Source organism: Megalops cyprinoides, chromosome 12 (genome assembly GCF_013368585.1).
Source record: "Megalops cyprinoides isolate fMegCyp1 chromosome 12, fMegCyp1.pri, whole genome shotgun sequence".
NCBI lineage: Eukaryota > Metazoa > Chordata > Actinopteri > Elopiformes > Megalopidae > Megalops > Megalops cyprinoides.
In genome coordinates, this window is record NC_050594.1 from 16054925 (window position 1) to 16070515 (window position 15591).

Consider the following 15591-nt stretch of genomic DNA (forward strand, 5'->3'; position numbering starts at 1 on the left):
TGCACCTCATGCGGCGCAGTTGGTTTTATTAAATTGATTTCTCCCCCTAAGTGAATATTAATTAGAGTGACAGATTGCGGTTGTTTCCGTGTCTCTCCTGCAGAGTTTTGCTGAGAACACCATGAACGAGCTGCTGGGATGGTACGGGTACGATAAGGTGGAGCTCAGAGACTCTGACGACATCGAGATCCGGAACTACCCTGATGGAGAGGCACGGCAGCACATCTCTGTCCTGAAAGGTAAGAACAGGTGTCCAGCCATCACAGACAACCAGAGATAGCTGAAAGGTAAGGGCAGGTATCCAGAAATCACAGGTAGCCATACATAACCTGAAAAATAAGAGAAAAAAAGCAGCTGTCCATCAAGCTTAGATACCCATGAATACCTTGAAAGAGCAGGTGGTGACTCACCAAAGGTGCCACAGATAGGCGAGGTAGCCCACGTAGCACCGAGGTAGCCTTGGGCACCCTGAGACCTGTGAACCAGGTGATGACACCCTGGTTCTCCTTCTGACACGACCCTGACACGAGCACTGGGTTGTGATGTGCACATTCTCACCGGACCCCTCTGAATTGCCACATAAAATACATTTACATAATTATTTAAATTAAAACTTGGAATGTATAGCCTAAAACTAAATTAGAATTTAGAATTTGACAAAGGATGCGTTTTTTTTTTGTGTATATTCAATATCGATCAAGCCCTCCATTTCATTTTAAAATGCTCTTTGCTGTTTGTTTTTGTCAAATTAACAAGATTGCATTGTCTGGTATCTCTGGGCCCCGTCACTTTGTGTATTTCCGTGGCTACGGCGCAGCAGGGACACAATGGGGTGATAATTCCCCAACCGTCCCGAGCCGCAGAGAGAAGATTAGGTGTTAAAGACAGGCACGGCGCTAAGAGGAGCCACCACCTCCCGACAGCTGCCCCGTGTCGGTCACGTAATTACATTCCGACGTGAAACAAAATGCGTGCGCAGATTACAATATTTATTATTGTCTGCCGAAGGCCCTGTGAATCATGAGATTAGGCAAGAAACAATAAAACCTAATTAAGTAACTCATTTATCACAAATCCCTAGTAAATATTGAGTGAGAATTTCTAAAATTGCTTAAAACATGCAAACAATTTATTAATTAGGCCTAGCTCTTGCCCATTGGGCCCATGAAACATTGCCGGTCTTGCTTGAGTCCATTGGAAATGCCTTTGAGCCTGCTGTTTGGGTCAGGACCAGTGTTAGAGCGAATTCACTCACATATGACATCAGTTTCTGTGTCAAAGTTGAAAAGTTTTGCTGAATAAAACCCCACTTCTTCTCTTTTTGACATATTGAATGGTGCAATTTTTGCAGCTGTAATTTCCATACTGTCAGGATGCGATTTGCTGAAAGTGTTGTTTTCAGTTCCTAGGTCTAGTTGGACTGCAGCGTCTGAGCGTGCAGGTCTCTTGTCAGGCACGTCACAGTCCTCACGCACAGCTTCACAGCATGTTACCCTGGGATGGACATGCGGATCACCCCATCTGTCTGTAACGTTGTGCTCATGTCAGCCCGTCAGCCACAGAATGTCCCTCCTGGTGGCCTGGGACACTGTGACCATATGTTGTTGAGGGCTCTCTTTCTAAAACACAACACCTTGACCCCAATACAGATGATGAGGCTTTACTTATGTGCCATATCCCCTCCACAATAGGACTGGAGCTACTTTTTCAGCTGCCAGTGGTTCCCTGCTCTCTTAGCCCAACTCTTCAGTGGAATTAGTGTAATAGCCAACACATAGATTTTGGCTTTACTGTGATTCACAGCACTGTGCCCCTGTCTTTTGCTCACTTGTCTTAAATTGTGTGAATTGTGTTCCTTGTAAGTCGCTTTGGATAAAAGTGTCTGCCAAATGACTAAATGTAAATGTAAGTGTGTGAACAGATATAAATGCAGACAGAAAGCTGAAAGGGTTAATCCCCTAGCCGTATCAGGGATGTGCCGAAGGGATCTCTGTAGCACGTTGAGTGATGTAACAAGATGGTCTTTCACTCCTCCCAGTGGCCTCGTTAACTGTGCAGCATAGATAACCTGGCCTTTAACCCCCTGCCTCCGCCCACTCGTCCCCCAATCCCCCCTCCCTCCTCACTCCTTCCACCTCCAGCCCCCCATGAACTGTCCGTGTCCAAAGTCAGGTGTCACCACGGCGACAGGGTCATCATCATCGCCGCATGCTCGCGGAGTAATTTAAAAGGAAAGAAATCAATAGCGGTATTAACTGGACTCTCCCCGGCTCACACTCATGGAGACTTTGGCACAGGGCAGAATGACAAGAGGCATGCTGGAAGGAAGATACATACATCACTGGTAGTGTCACTGCTAACAACCCATGCACAGCGATTATTCAGCTGTTCACTTGTAGGACTGCTGAAAATTTGTCAGATCTGTTTTTTTTTTTTTTTGCGTTACTCATGACAAAATTAATTTGGCATTTATTATAAATATTATTACTTGGTAAGCAACTTCAATGGATGAATTATTTAGGGTATGTCATTATATATAACATGTATAGAACTGACAGTATTTTTGAAATCCATATTATGACCAAACGACAGATGGGTTGTTTTTCATCAATCTGTATGATCCAACCTGTAGCAGTAGTCTTTTCTTCAGAAGATTTGTTCAAAAACACATAAATAAATAAAATAAACTGTTGTTTATTTATGTCTTCACTCAAAACAGGGAGAATGCTTTAATTGCTTGTCCAATTTGTGTGTGAGGTATTTCAATATTTAATTTTCTTGTCAGGGGTAATCACCCATGAATGGATTTTGTCCTGCGTGACACTATGTTTGGTAGCAGTAATTTTCATCTCACTGAAATGAATGAAACATCGTTAAAAATCTGACGGTTTTGGTGGATTGGCATTGCATTGCGATTGTCATTCAGGAGCTGTGATAGAGCTGTCAGTGCTGACAGAAGTGCTGTAGCTGTGCCACGCTCCCTGTCCTCAATCATACACGGCAGTGCTTAGCGCAGACTGAATGATGAGCGGTAGCTTTTATGTAGTTATCTGTGTGTTTCAGAGTATATATATATATGTGTGTGTGCGTTTGTGTGTGTGTCTGTAATTTTTACTTATTTATATTATTTTGTAATCCATAGTTGGTTATTATGCTTGCCTCTGCTAGCACAGAGCTGTAAAGGAAAGCTTGTGCGATTCTCCTGTTCACAACCTTGCAGCCGAGAGCTATCTCACATTATATAAGTCCCATCGAGGAGAGCCATTATGGATTGGAGGATTGCTCTATCCTTCGGTCAGGAGAACTGAGCAACTTGCACGTGTCTGATAAATGACTCGGAAGCGCGAATGTGTTGTGAGGTTATGAACCCTGGCCAATGTGAGGCCGTCCTTTCGTGGTTGTACAAATCCAGCTTTGTCCCGACCGTGGTGGGACTCTGGACATAGACAGAGAATGTTGGGAGGAAGCATCTGAACAAACTGAGTGGCTCCCCCCCCCAAAGACAAATATGTTATACATTTCTGAGTCATACAGCCATTTTGTTGTTTAACCTGATTACCCAGTTTTTTTTGCTCTATTTATCATTTTGGTTCTGTTTTATCATTGTAAAACATACGTTATTACTTTTCACAGTAATGCAGTGTTTCTCTCTGTTAAAGTTTTGCAGGTCTCTTTAGATTGGTAATGTCACTTCATAGCCTTGAAGCACGTCAGGTTATGTTCAGACACCAGCACATATTATTTTCTAATCTTAAGACCATGAAATATTGTTGATTTTAATATAGCTTTATAGCTGACAATGAACAAAAGACCATAGCTTTCAACAGACCACAAGTTTCCATCTGAGATTGCCCCTGGTCACCACTGTAAGGCTAAGCTGTGTGGTGTGATTTACTGGACTTCTTAAACTGGGCAGCTTAATTGCAGGAAGGTGTTTGGTTTCTGATTGCATGACCACCCCCCCCGCTGTGCACTCTGAGACAGAGATATACCCACAGTCATACTCCGAATGTTGTTGATCGTCAGTGTACATGCATGTATGAAGGAGCCACTGTGTGAATCGCTGTATTTGTGATGAAATCTGTGTTTGTGTGACACCAGCTGATAAAATTCAGCTGTTGGTTGAAGCTCTTTCTCCATTAAAAGAAGTGCCATGCAGAGCGTCGCACCGCCATAGGAGGCGGGGAAGATAACTTGGCCTTTTCTGTTCCTTTGTAGAAAACTCTTTGCCAAAAGCCAAGGGGCTGGATGATAGTGCCGGCTCCCCGACAAACGCCAACAGCTCCCACGCTGTGCCCACCCCCAGGAACGGAGTGATGGAGTCATCCAGCGCCCCTTCCTCCTCGTCCAGCAGTGCCAAGGAGCATGGGAACGTCCCCATCATCGTGCCACTGATCCCGCCCCCACTGATCAAGCCACCAGCAGGTGAGACGCCCCGGCGCATCTTTCACACCTAACACGGCTCCCAGACCTCCACCTTTGGTAATTTATTCATGATGGTGGCCATTGTTGCCATGTATGTCCATACTAGTGGAGCATAGCTGAAGCAAGGTCGGGGCGGGTCCATGGCTTGGTCTGTGAGTGCAGGATCGATCTCTACTGCGGTATAGAAATTGGCAAGCAGCTCAACAGAAATCAAACCAAGCTGGATGATTGATTGTATAGCAAGAACAGTGTTGCTTGGCCAAAGCAAACGTGGTTTGAAAGAAACCATTTACTATAATCTCCCCCTCATGTTCTATTAGACACCTTTAACATTTTAATTCTCGTACTATTCACACCTTTCGTAACTCTGTCAGAACTTATACACACCCTTCACTTTAATATACATTTGGGCTCCTTTAACACATAATGGACACCTGAAGTCCTTTCACATGTTAATGCTCACCTGACCTCAGTTCACACCTTCATACACACGTAAGAGCCTTTGAAACACTATACCTTCCTGTGCGCATTTTATGCCTAACACACACCATTCGCACCTGCTCCTCTCACACCCCACACTCACTTACACATTTCTTATACACGTATACATGTCTTACACATCACATGCTGCACATCATATACACACTCTAACAAACAGTTTACACCTGGTATTAGGAAAGTGAATCTAACAGAGGGAGAAACTGGACACAACAAAAAACATATGAATTTACAAGTTTGATCAACCTGGTATCTGTAAATCTGTTCCTGTAACTGAAACCCTTGCCGAGAACGGATCAGAAGATGACGAAGATGATATGTCACCCAATGTACCTGGAAATGAAAAAAAAAGATATATTCCGAACAAAGATCACTGTGTCTGAAAGGGTGGGAACAGTGGGTAAAAGACACAAACACAGCTTTCATTACATGTAATACTTAGTATCACATACATAGTATCTCTCATCTGAAATGTGAGCTGTGTCAACCTTGTGCCATGACTCATGTAGTCAGCATGTGACGAGGCAGGATACGTTTGCTACTGTGTCTTTAAGTGATGATGCTGCCACCCTCTTGGCTCTCGGTGGAAATTTACCACGGCCCACCTGAACAGAGCGTTCCGTTGTGCCGCGAGTGTGTATGTGTGTGCACGCGTGTGTGTCATGGCACGGAAGAGTTATCAGCCCCGACGCGAGTGTGCTGGCATCACCTGAGTCGAGGCCCCTTTGGATCGGTTTCCACCCTCTGCTGGCGTGGCCGCACCACGCAGCGGCGTTGGGGGAAACAGATGGCGGAACCTCGCTAACGGTCCGACAGACTGGCCGCTTCCCCGCCATCCCCTCTCTGAATTATTCATCTGCTCGCTCGGGGGCGAGGAGCGGGCACTGGCCTGACTCGGATTTTGGATTTCCCCCGGCAGCGCACCCCGCCAGAGCACAGAGGGACTTTTGAAGTGCAGGTATGGGACAGAGGGCCCAAGGACCCGGGTCTTTGCTGCAGGAACATAATTACCGCATTTCGACTTGGCCACGGCTCGTTGGCGAACGCACAAGCCAGACGAGAGGGCCTGTTTCAAGATGTCTAGATTGCCAGAAAAACTCAAAAATAAACAGCTGACCACAGGGACTGGTTTGTGAGAAAACATTCTACCCCCCTCACCCACGACACACGTACACACACTCACACGCATGCAGAGGACCGTGGTGGATATTGCTCCAATGTAGGGGTGGTTGCTGGTGTTTTTTGATACCCCCCCATCATCATGGTCTGATGCAGTAAAGAAAATCTGTAGCAGCTCTCCCCTCATAATTTCAATGGCAAAGAAATACTTGGTCCCACACCTGAGCTCTTTGTTTATGTAAAGCAGGCCAAATTTCTTACCGTATATATACACTGTAGGGAGATGCAGTCTGCATCTCATTTTAAGTGTAATGCTTTGACATGGGCTGGGGAATGTGGGTTGTTGAGATTGGTGCTGAGGGTTGGAAGGCTTTTCTGGGTGTGTTTGAAAACAGAAAGGAAGAGTGATGCGGGAACATGGAGTTTCACTCATCATGGCCTTTCAGGGGGGAAAAAACCAGGAATCCTTAATAGCGTGGCAGCCTCTGAGTTCTCTCTGTCTGCCACTGAAAGGTCTCCTTGCACATGGGCGGGAAGCACAGAAGAAAGTGCCATAAAATATTCAGCCCGCGTCTGCAGAGCTATCTTTTGGCCCTAGGGAGTTATTCTCCTTAATTGCAAATTAGTCCTCTCTTTAAACCTGAATTCACTTAAGATGCATTAAGCTTAACAAGAAAAAAAAGCAAACTCAGAGCAAACTTGTCTTGGTCCACTGATCAGAGATCAGGAGGTTAAGCGAGATATGAAAGATTAATGGAAAACCTTTTTCTTGTCCCCTTCCACATACTTAGAGATTGCGATGTGATAACTGTACATTGGTATGAATGGGTCTCAAAGGCAGATTGAGTCCATGTATAACAGTGAAGAATAAAGACTTATGGAACAGGAGTAATTACTAGTACCCATGGCTACAGATTTTGTGTGTGTGTGTGTCAGGTCAGGCTACTTTTGAAGCAATTTAAAAGGAATATGAATGACCTGGTCAACAGCCTATTTTATATACGGTTAAGCTGATAATTACTCAGAAATAAGAAATATCATTAAGTGCGCAGCTTTAAGGGCATTTTATGCATACTGTTGTATACTTCTGTTACTTCTGGTCTGAAAAGTCATTGTGCTGCTGTCGTATTGTGGGGATACTGTGTGTTCAGATACTGAACAGGTATCATAATCGCATATATACAGTAAATAAATACAGTATAGATACAGTATATAGATAAAGGTAGACAGTGCCTTCTTCAGCCCCATCACTGTGAAAGAAATATGTTTTTCACCCGCAATCTTTTGTGTCTCCAGCAAATGTTTGGTTGCAGATATTTCTACTGAATTCCCCCATCTGTTAACATGCTTTCACAGCCTCCCCAGCCGCAGCAGCAGCCCCTCAGGCAAGAGGCAGAGTCTCGCTCTGCCTGGGAGGAGAGAGCTGTCAGGGGGCATCATGGGAGTGATCCGCTGTCACTCAGCTCTCGCTGCGGCGGGGGCACGGGGACACGCCGTGACAGGCGGCGGTGGGGAGCGTGGGGGGGGAGGAGCGGAGCAGAGCAGAGCGCAATGCTACGGTCGTTAACGGTTGCCCGTTGATGTTTTCTGGCCCGGTTCCAGTATGGGAGGTGGAGTCGAATCCTTGGATCAGCACATTTGATGAGGCCTTTCCTCATCTTCGCTGGGCAGTTTCATTTTCGCCCGACAAATAATCGGTGTAGCTCACTGTGTGCAGTGTTACTTTAGTGCCACAACTGCATGGACCTGCTGGGTCTCTTCTCAGCGCTCACATCTCAACACCCCTGTTGACAGTTGATAATTAGTGTTTTTTTCTCTGTGTGTGTTGAACTCGGTGTGGTCTCCCTGCTTGAATTGGGATGTAAGTAAGTACACCCGGTACACTGGCACAGAGCTGTGCAGTTGTCCTGACTCTTAATAGCGCAGTGCCACGGTGCATTTGCCAGAAGCAGCGAGTGTCGGTCTGAGTGTGCTCATACCACACCGCGCCGCGCCGCCCCCAACACCCAGTCTTGCTGTCAGCGCTTGGACACGCCCCCTTCCCCGGGCTCCGCGGCAAACGTATTGATTTGCCTCCCTTTCGTCCTGCCCCTTCCTCGGAATGCGGGACTGCAACCATAGTAACCATGGTGCAGGCTTTTGCATCCTTTGACAGAGCGAAGGCCTTGAGTGAAGGTTCACCCAGCGAACGCTCTCAGACACCTGGGATGGGACACCGGATCACTGATTGGTTCAGAGATGTCATGATTATTGAACGAGAATGCACCTCGACATTAGCCCCGGGGAGGGTAAATTGTAGTCCTCTGCAGGGTATGAACAATCTAAACTATTTGTGAGCCCTGAGCTGACAGAACGTAACAGTGCCTCTGACAGTCTGTCAGGGCCTGCCACTGAAGCTCATGCTAGCATGTGTATTATTTTAAAATATATGTATATTTTTCTTGTCTTACTGTAAAGGCTGTCTTCAACAGCATTGTGTTTTGTTTGATTTAACGTTCAGACATTTGTCTTTGGTGTTGCTTGGCAGATGTGCTGGTGCCCTGTCTGGCCCTGTTTGTGTGCCGACTGCTTTTCAAACAGACACTGGTGTAAGTGGTACGAGTTGTCAGGGTTTGAGCCCGGCATCATGATTATAGCACAAGTCAAACTGGAGAGAGAGCTGGACTCCTGTGGGTCCATTGTCTGACCTGTCTGAGAGAGAGAGACAGCTGTGGAAACTGTCCTTTGGACAGGCACTGTGGTCCCCACTGTAGAGACCAAACCATACTGCAGAGTTACGAAAGGTTAGAGGCGAGCTGCTGGACGTGACAAGACGAGGGAGAGTTAATCAATCATAGAACAGTGACCATTTGTTGCTGCACATGTGACCCAGATCTCAACAGCAGTGCAAACCTCTCAGTGAACTGACTCATACACACACACACACACACACACACACACACACACACACACACACACACACTCCAAGGGCCTTAACACCAGCTGCTGTGGTAGACAGGGCCAGAGCTTTCCCGCTGAATCTCTGGTGTGTGTTTGTGTTTGCTCTGGGACACATCAGAAAGTCATTGTTCATCTGCCATTGCTTTTTCAATTGTAGTGTTTGGGAGAGCCTGAGTCCACCAAGTGGACTTTGGCCTCTTTTACCTTCCTCTATGCGCTGCTTTGCCTTACTGTGGCTGTGTGTTTCAGAGACAGGTGGAGAGGCTGACCGTGTACATTCTCTCCATCTCTCTCTTTCACACGTACGCATTCAGTCTTCTTGTGAGTATATGTGTATGTGTGTGTGTGTTCACTGAGAGGTTTGCACTATATACTGTATGTGTGTGCATGTGTTTGTGTGTGTGTATGACATACTTGCGATCACCTGTACACACCTGCTCTGTACCTGACTTTTCTCTGTCCGTTTGCTTCTCTCTGTCTGTCTCTCCCTCTCTCCCTGTCTCAGAGGAGGATGTGTCCAATGTGCAGATCATGTGCGCGTGGTGTCAGAAGGTGGGGGTGAAACGTTACTCCCTCAGCATGGGCAGCGAGCTCAAGAGCTTCTGCAGCGAGAAGTGCTTTGCCGCCTGCCGCCGGGCCTACTTCAAACGCAACAAGGTAAGGACCTGCTCCTCTCAACCAGTCAGGCAGGGCGCAGACCAGACCACGTGACCGTTGTGGTGACATCACTTCCTCTTTGCTTACACATGGATTTACAGGACAGAACTGCAGTGGTGAAAGACTTGTTTTCTTAAATACTTATGCAAATAAATTAGTCAAATTGTCAGAGATGTTTGTTTATTTTAAATGGATAATTCAAGGTCCTGTTGATCCAGCAATTGTTGTGCCTTCCATTCTCAGCTTGGGGGGATTCTGCTGTGTTTTCCTATAAAATATTAAGTGATATGATTAATGACTTTTTATGCATAACTGAGTCCTAAATAATATTGTTTGTGTTCTTCCAAAAAGTTATTTGGAAATTGTAGTTAATAATGTTACAAATTGTAGTCACACCCCAAAGCCTCAGGTACTGTTGATAATTCAGCAGTGAAACAGTGTTGTCATGAACAGGAATTTGAAACTGAACTTGTTAAAAGAGGAAGTGAAGTGTACATATTCTGCTCTCTTTTTTTGTTTCTAAGCTGGGATATTTAAGGAATTATCCTGTAAGTATAATGTATTTGCTTTTTTCCTTGTTTGTCTTAGATTAATTTTCCATCAAAACATGTCACAAAGGCTTCATAGCACTGTATAATGATAGTGGGCGGAAGGAGAGCACACACACGATGTCTGTTGTGAGTTATCTGTGGGATCGTTAGGATCGCTGTGCACAGATGCAGACTCCCGTCTTTCTTTTTGTCCCTGGTTCTGCACAGCATGAGAAATGTCACTCCGTATTGCACTCCTGTATGTTTCACACTGCTCAGAGGTTTATCTGTGAGGAAAGCACGTCGGATTCAGGCCTCTGTGGCTCCCCTTGAGCTGAGCAGTGCTCTACCGTACGGTCGATCACACGATCCACTCTCCCGCTAGACAAAAACAGCATCGTTTTCCTCCCACAACGCAAGTTTAGTGGCAGTAAAGAATGATCTTACTCAGCAGGAGCGTTTGATCGTTGGGTGCAAATATTAGAAATATCACTGGAAATGAACTTGAAGAATTAGAGGATGCATGCATTCAGTACTAGATATTAATCAACGTTTCTCCATGAATTTTAAGCAGGAGTGAAATTGACTGAACTTTTTCACTGTCAATTGATTTGAGTACATTTATGTATTGGTATCCGCTCCAGGATGTCATTAGTTATCATGCACTCATAAATTGCTGTCGTAAACATAACTAAAATTTTCATAGATAATGAAAGTAAGTATTATTAATAAATGGAAGTATTATAACAGCTTGTGCATGTATTTGAAAGGGCATTTATATAGATAGTGCTTTTTCTTAAAATACTTTCATAGCTGCTAGAGTCACCCCCATTTCACAGCTCCTCACCTGTCCTCACCATTTCTCCATTATTATCACTGTTTGTGTACTATAATGTGTAGTCGGACAGGGGCTTTTGTAAAATAAAAAATGAGAATTAAAATGTTTTTCATCTAACTGGCTTGTATAAAGACATGTCAAATTAAAGCTTTAATTCAAGCTCCAGTAATGTGCAAAGCATATATAATAAGTTAAAAAAGACATTTTCAACATGCCCAAATTGACCTGCATAACAGATGCCGTTAATTTCACATTTTTACAGATTCTAAAACGTAAAGTGTGCTTTGTGCCCTGGACTCTGCACTTACATTCTCTTAGTCATTTTCATGCAAATGGTATTGCACTGTCCACATGGAATGCTTGTCAATATGTATGAGCAATGCTTTTAATGTCTGTTTTAATGTGTGGTTATATCACACTTTACCCACTTTCTTTCTTTCCTTTTTTCTTTCTTTTGGTAAATGAAAACATCAAAAAAGTGTTTCAGTTTTTCATAGCATATTGTAGTTTACAAACATGTCCATCACACCAGACAGAAGTGTGGGCACCCTTGACAACCTCAGTTTCACGTTTCCACAGGGTCATGTGATAAGTAACATGGCTAAAGAGATACATGTGCAGGAGAAGAATATTTGGAATATTTTTTGAATATTTTACGTTCCTGCTATAAAATGAAAATATGAGATTAGCACATGAGATACACAGATCAGGTACAGGTAGTTCAGGTATGCATGGTATCCTTTATTTTTGGGCGATGGGTCATTGATGATATTAAGGTGTTGGTATCCCCATTGGCCTCTTTGCAGTCTGAACACTGGGAAATTTGTGCTTAATTCTATAATGGAGTAATTCTGAAACTCATTCATTTAAATGTAATTGTTACTTTGCACTTTCTATTTGGGTAACAATACACACACTCTGGTGGATGCTTGGATAATTGCAATTTGTCATATTTTTACCATAATATTACCCATTTATTCTGATGTGATTCTGATCCAGTTGATTTATATCCAAAACGTTTTTTCTGTCAAAACTTTCACAGTGTATTAAATTGGTAAGGACAGAACATGTGAAGCCGTTGCTTAAATCCGTCAGCTGTGAGTTCAGGGAAAAATGGGGTTGGTGCACTTGCACTGAATCTCAGCCTGTGTGTCCTTTCATAACATGTAGAGTGTCCCAAACGTAATGTGAATTCTGTAGGGTTTTGCAACAGGTCCGACCCTTTCTCTACAAAAGATCTCAGTGGCCATTCTCTTTGCTTCATTTACATGCAATTACGTTGTGATGATATCACCAGGGTAATAGGACTGAGTGAACTTCAGAGTAGTGCCTGCTGCGTGTGTTCAATATTCATTTCATCCACCCTGCATTTTGTCACATTTTTGTTTGATATAATCCCCGACTGTCAGTTGGTTACTGATAAACAGCAGGAAAAATGAAAATTAAAAATCTCCCTGATAAAATAGTCCCAACCCCCATCTATTATGGAGACCCGGTATTTATTTACGAATGACCCTTTTCGACTGGCTCCACAAACAGGGCCGTGCACCGTGTTGCCGTGTGGAAACGTGTTTCGGTTCGGAGACAGGCCGAGATATCGACGTGATGTCATCACGTGTTCTGCGGTTTTGCCTGTGAGTGTGCCCCGCCACGCGTTATCTCCGCTCGTTGAAGAGAGGTCGGGCAGTTTGATAACCTTCATATCTCTCCAATAACACGGCCGTCGGCCTGGAAACCCAACACCACCGCCATGCAGACCATGTGCTTTTCAGCTCTGCTGGGTGATCATGTTTTCCCGACATCTCAGCCTTGCTTAGCTTAGCCTGCATGAGCAACATGGACGACTCAGTTTGGTTTCAGCGGTATTAGAGGGTTTCCTGGAAACCTCTGCTCTTTGATTTCCATGGAAAAAAGGCATGTGTTTTTACGGGTTGAAGATACCCTGCTGTGGTGGCACGGCTGTAGGATTGCTGGCTGCATGTGTTATCAGGCCTGCATATCTGCTCCAACATTGTAAGTCTCTGATCATCTTTTCCACTGTGAAGCTGAGGCCAAAGACCTGGTATGGTGTAGTTGCTTTTTCATTGCATTGCCCTGCACCTAGAGCTGTAGCACATGATGGCCCTGAAAATGGTACAAAATTCTTTTGTGGACATTTTATATGACATTTTTTTATTAAATTCAGGTGGGTCATGACTTGGTTGTACACTTTTTTACATTGCAAAGTGTAAACCTGATTGAAATGATTGCCTGCTTTTCCCCTGCAATTCAAGGCCAGGGCTTACCTGAAGTAAAATACTCCTCTTCTATTCTTTGTAACACTTAAGTCCTATCATTTGATTGTTCATTGCTTGCTGTGATCATCAATGGTACTGTAGCCCTTTGTTCATCTCTTGAGTTTTTGTGCAGACAGAGGTAGTGTATACACACCTCACCGCCCACAGCACACTTGTAATCAGGCCCACACTCGTTGGCTGAAATGATGTGGTTAGTTTTTGTACTGTTGAAAAAACACCCGGAGACAAAACTACAAGCTGACCTCTACAATGGTGTATTGGTCTGTCCTCAGGAGTTAAAGAACTCACTTTCCCAATCACCAGCAACAGTGTACACCTCTGCAAGATTGCATGTGTTTGAGCGCTTCACTCTTAAGACTCTGCCCCACAAAAAGTGTGCCCCCTCTTCAATACCCATCACTACCCTCAGCATAGGGGCACCCTCTCACCCCTGCCGAGAGTGCAGAGTGTTATATCTCAATGCCCAGCGCTCCTTCCAAACTAAACTCCATTACATCCCTCCCCTGTTTAGCTCAGCGTGGTGAGAGATGCTGGCTTTCCCAGCATCCCCAGCTGTTTTTCCTGTGAGGCTCAGAATTTTGACAGTTGAGGTTTTCCGGAGCGAGTGCTGACAGGCGTCACTCAGCCAAAACGCCAACACTGTCGACAGTGCTTTTGTCTACGTGTCAGAAACATTTAGGACACTACCTGCAGGTTCTCTCACTCTCGCTCTCCCCCTCTCATCCTGAAAAACAAACAGAGAGGATCGTGTATCAGAGAGGACACATTCTGTCTGAAGCATTTGCTTACTGGAGACAGGAAGGGCGGCCTTCTGATGCTGTTTCGCATCCAGAGAAGTGTAAGGAAATCTACACACCTGATGTTTATATCATATGCTCAATCAGGAAGCCATCACGGAGACGTTGTCTTAGATCCAGAAGCCTTCAGAACTAGGTTCAAATCTTAACAGAGCATTCTTTTCAAGGATGGATTGACAATTTACTGGATGATAAAAAGTAATTACAAATGTATTAAGTCATTAGTACAGATGGATACATGGTAAACAAAATCTGCTGCAGATGCACCCAGGTCTGCTGTCTCGTCAGCAACTTCACGCCAAGCGTTATCATGTCGATAAAACTGTAAAAATGATGTGCTGCAAATGATGCCACTTTAATATTTGCCCTTGAAAATGCTGAGCTGTTGGTTGTACCAGATTATAGGCCGAGATATTTCTCCTCAGTCTGGGAAATATCTGGCCTTGGGTGGGCTGGTTTCCCCTCTTAATGTGGTGTTGCTGTCTGTTGTCTTCATTTCGCCGCTTAAAAGTTGTCATGGTGATATAGGTGATTGGTTCCTGGAAAGCGTGCATAATGAAATGTGACCACAGTTCACATTATCTGGCCCCCGTCAATCGCCGGTTGCGTCACGCCGAATTGTTCCCTGTGTCGCGTTACACCGAAAGCCACACTGAAAGATGGTGTTGTCTGTGCTTCAGCCCCACCCGGGGAGAGGATTTCACACGCGAGACCAGTGCCACAGTCAGGTCCCCTCAGTCCTCTTGACTTCAGTCTCCACTACCAGTTCTCTCTGGTCCAATGGGACACTCCCGTCCCCCATGTGGACATTCTCGGTTTCCTGATTATAACGGGATAGAGGCTGTGTCCAACACTCAGAGGTCCATAGTGCTGGGGCTGTTTCCGGTTTCTGCGGTAACAAATTGGTATAGTGAAATAACCCTTGTGGACAGGATTTTCACACAAATAATATATTCCCAGAAGTTTGGTTACCTCCATAGTCTTTGTTTACGTCTCTTGAATCTTAGAAAATACACCTTATGATGAAGGTCCAGATGTCTGTTTTGAATCTGATTGAAGGTCCGTGAAAAAAGATACAACATACGTGAACACTCCAACACACTGCTATAGCAAATTATGTTATTGTTAATAAATGAAGGGTATTAACCGTTCTCAAATGCAGTGATCAAGAGCAGAACAATGTACTTTGTCATTTGATATTTGGAGAGAGATTTCAGTCTGTACCCTCTTGGTGCTGTTGTGTTCCCCAGCCAAACCCACATGCTGCATGCCCTACAGAAGACTGCAGTTAGCCCTGCAACATGTGTTTGTGCATGCCTATAGAAGCACCCCAGAAGATTTCAGAACCATTTTCTATACGTTCTGGAACTGAAATTTGTTGTGCACGTCTGAAATTATACGCCGCATGCGGCTCTGATTTGGTAGTTTGTCAGAAAAAAAAAAAACATAAATAAAACCAGCATGGTTAAATTAAGCCATCAGGGGTGTTT

The 15591-nt window shown here is 44.5% G+C and overlaps 1 protein-coding gene across 3 annotated transcripts in view; it reads left to right on the forward strand.

The window, feature by feature from the left end:
- The window catches only part of sobpa (sine oculis binding protein homolog (Drosophila) a), a 53481-nt gene that overhangs the window by 10391 nt on the left and 27499 nt on the right, over positions 1 to 15591 (forward strand). The window contains exons 3-6 of one of the 3 annotated variants that reach the window (XM_036542335.1): positions 74 to 239; positions 4219 to 4425; positions 9488 to 9639; positions 10164 to 10187. In XM_036542335.1, the coding sequence (XP_036398228.1) occupies positions 74 to 239; positions 4219 to 4425; positions 9488 to 9639; positions 10164 to 10187 (549 nt within the window). The remainder of the gene's footprint in view (positions 1 to 73; positions 240 to 4218; positions 4426 to 9487; positions 9640 to 10163; positions 10188 to 15591) is intronic. The other 2 variants (XM_036542336.1, XM_036542338.1) reach the window with 2 other exon arrangements.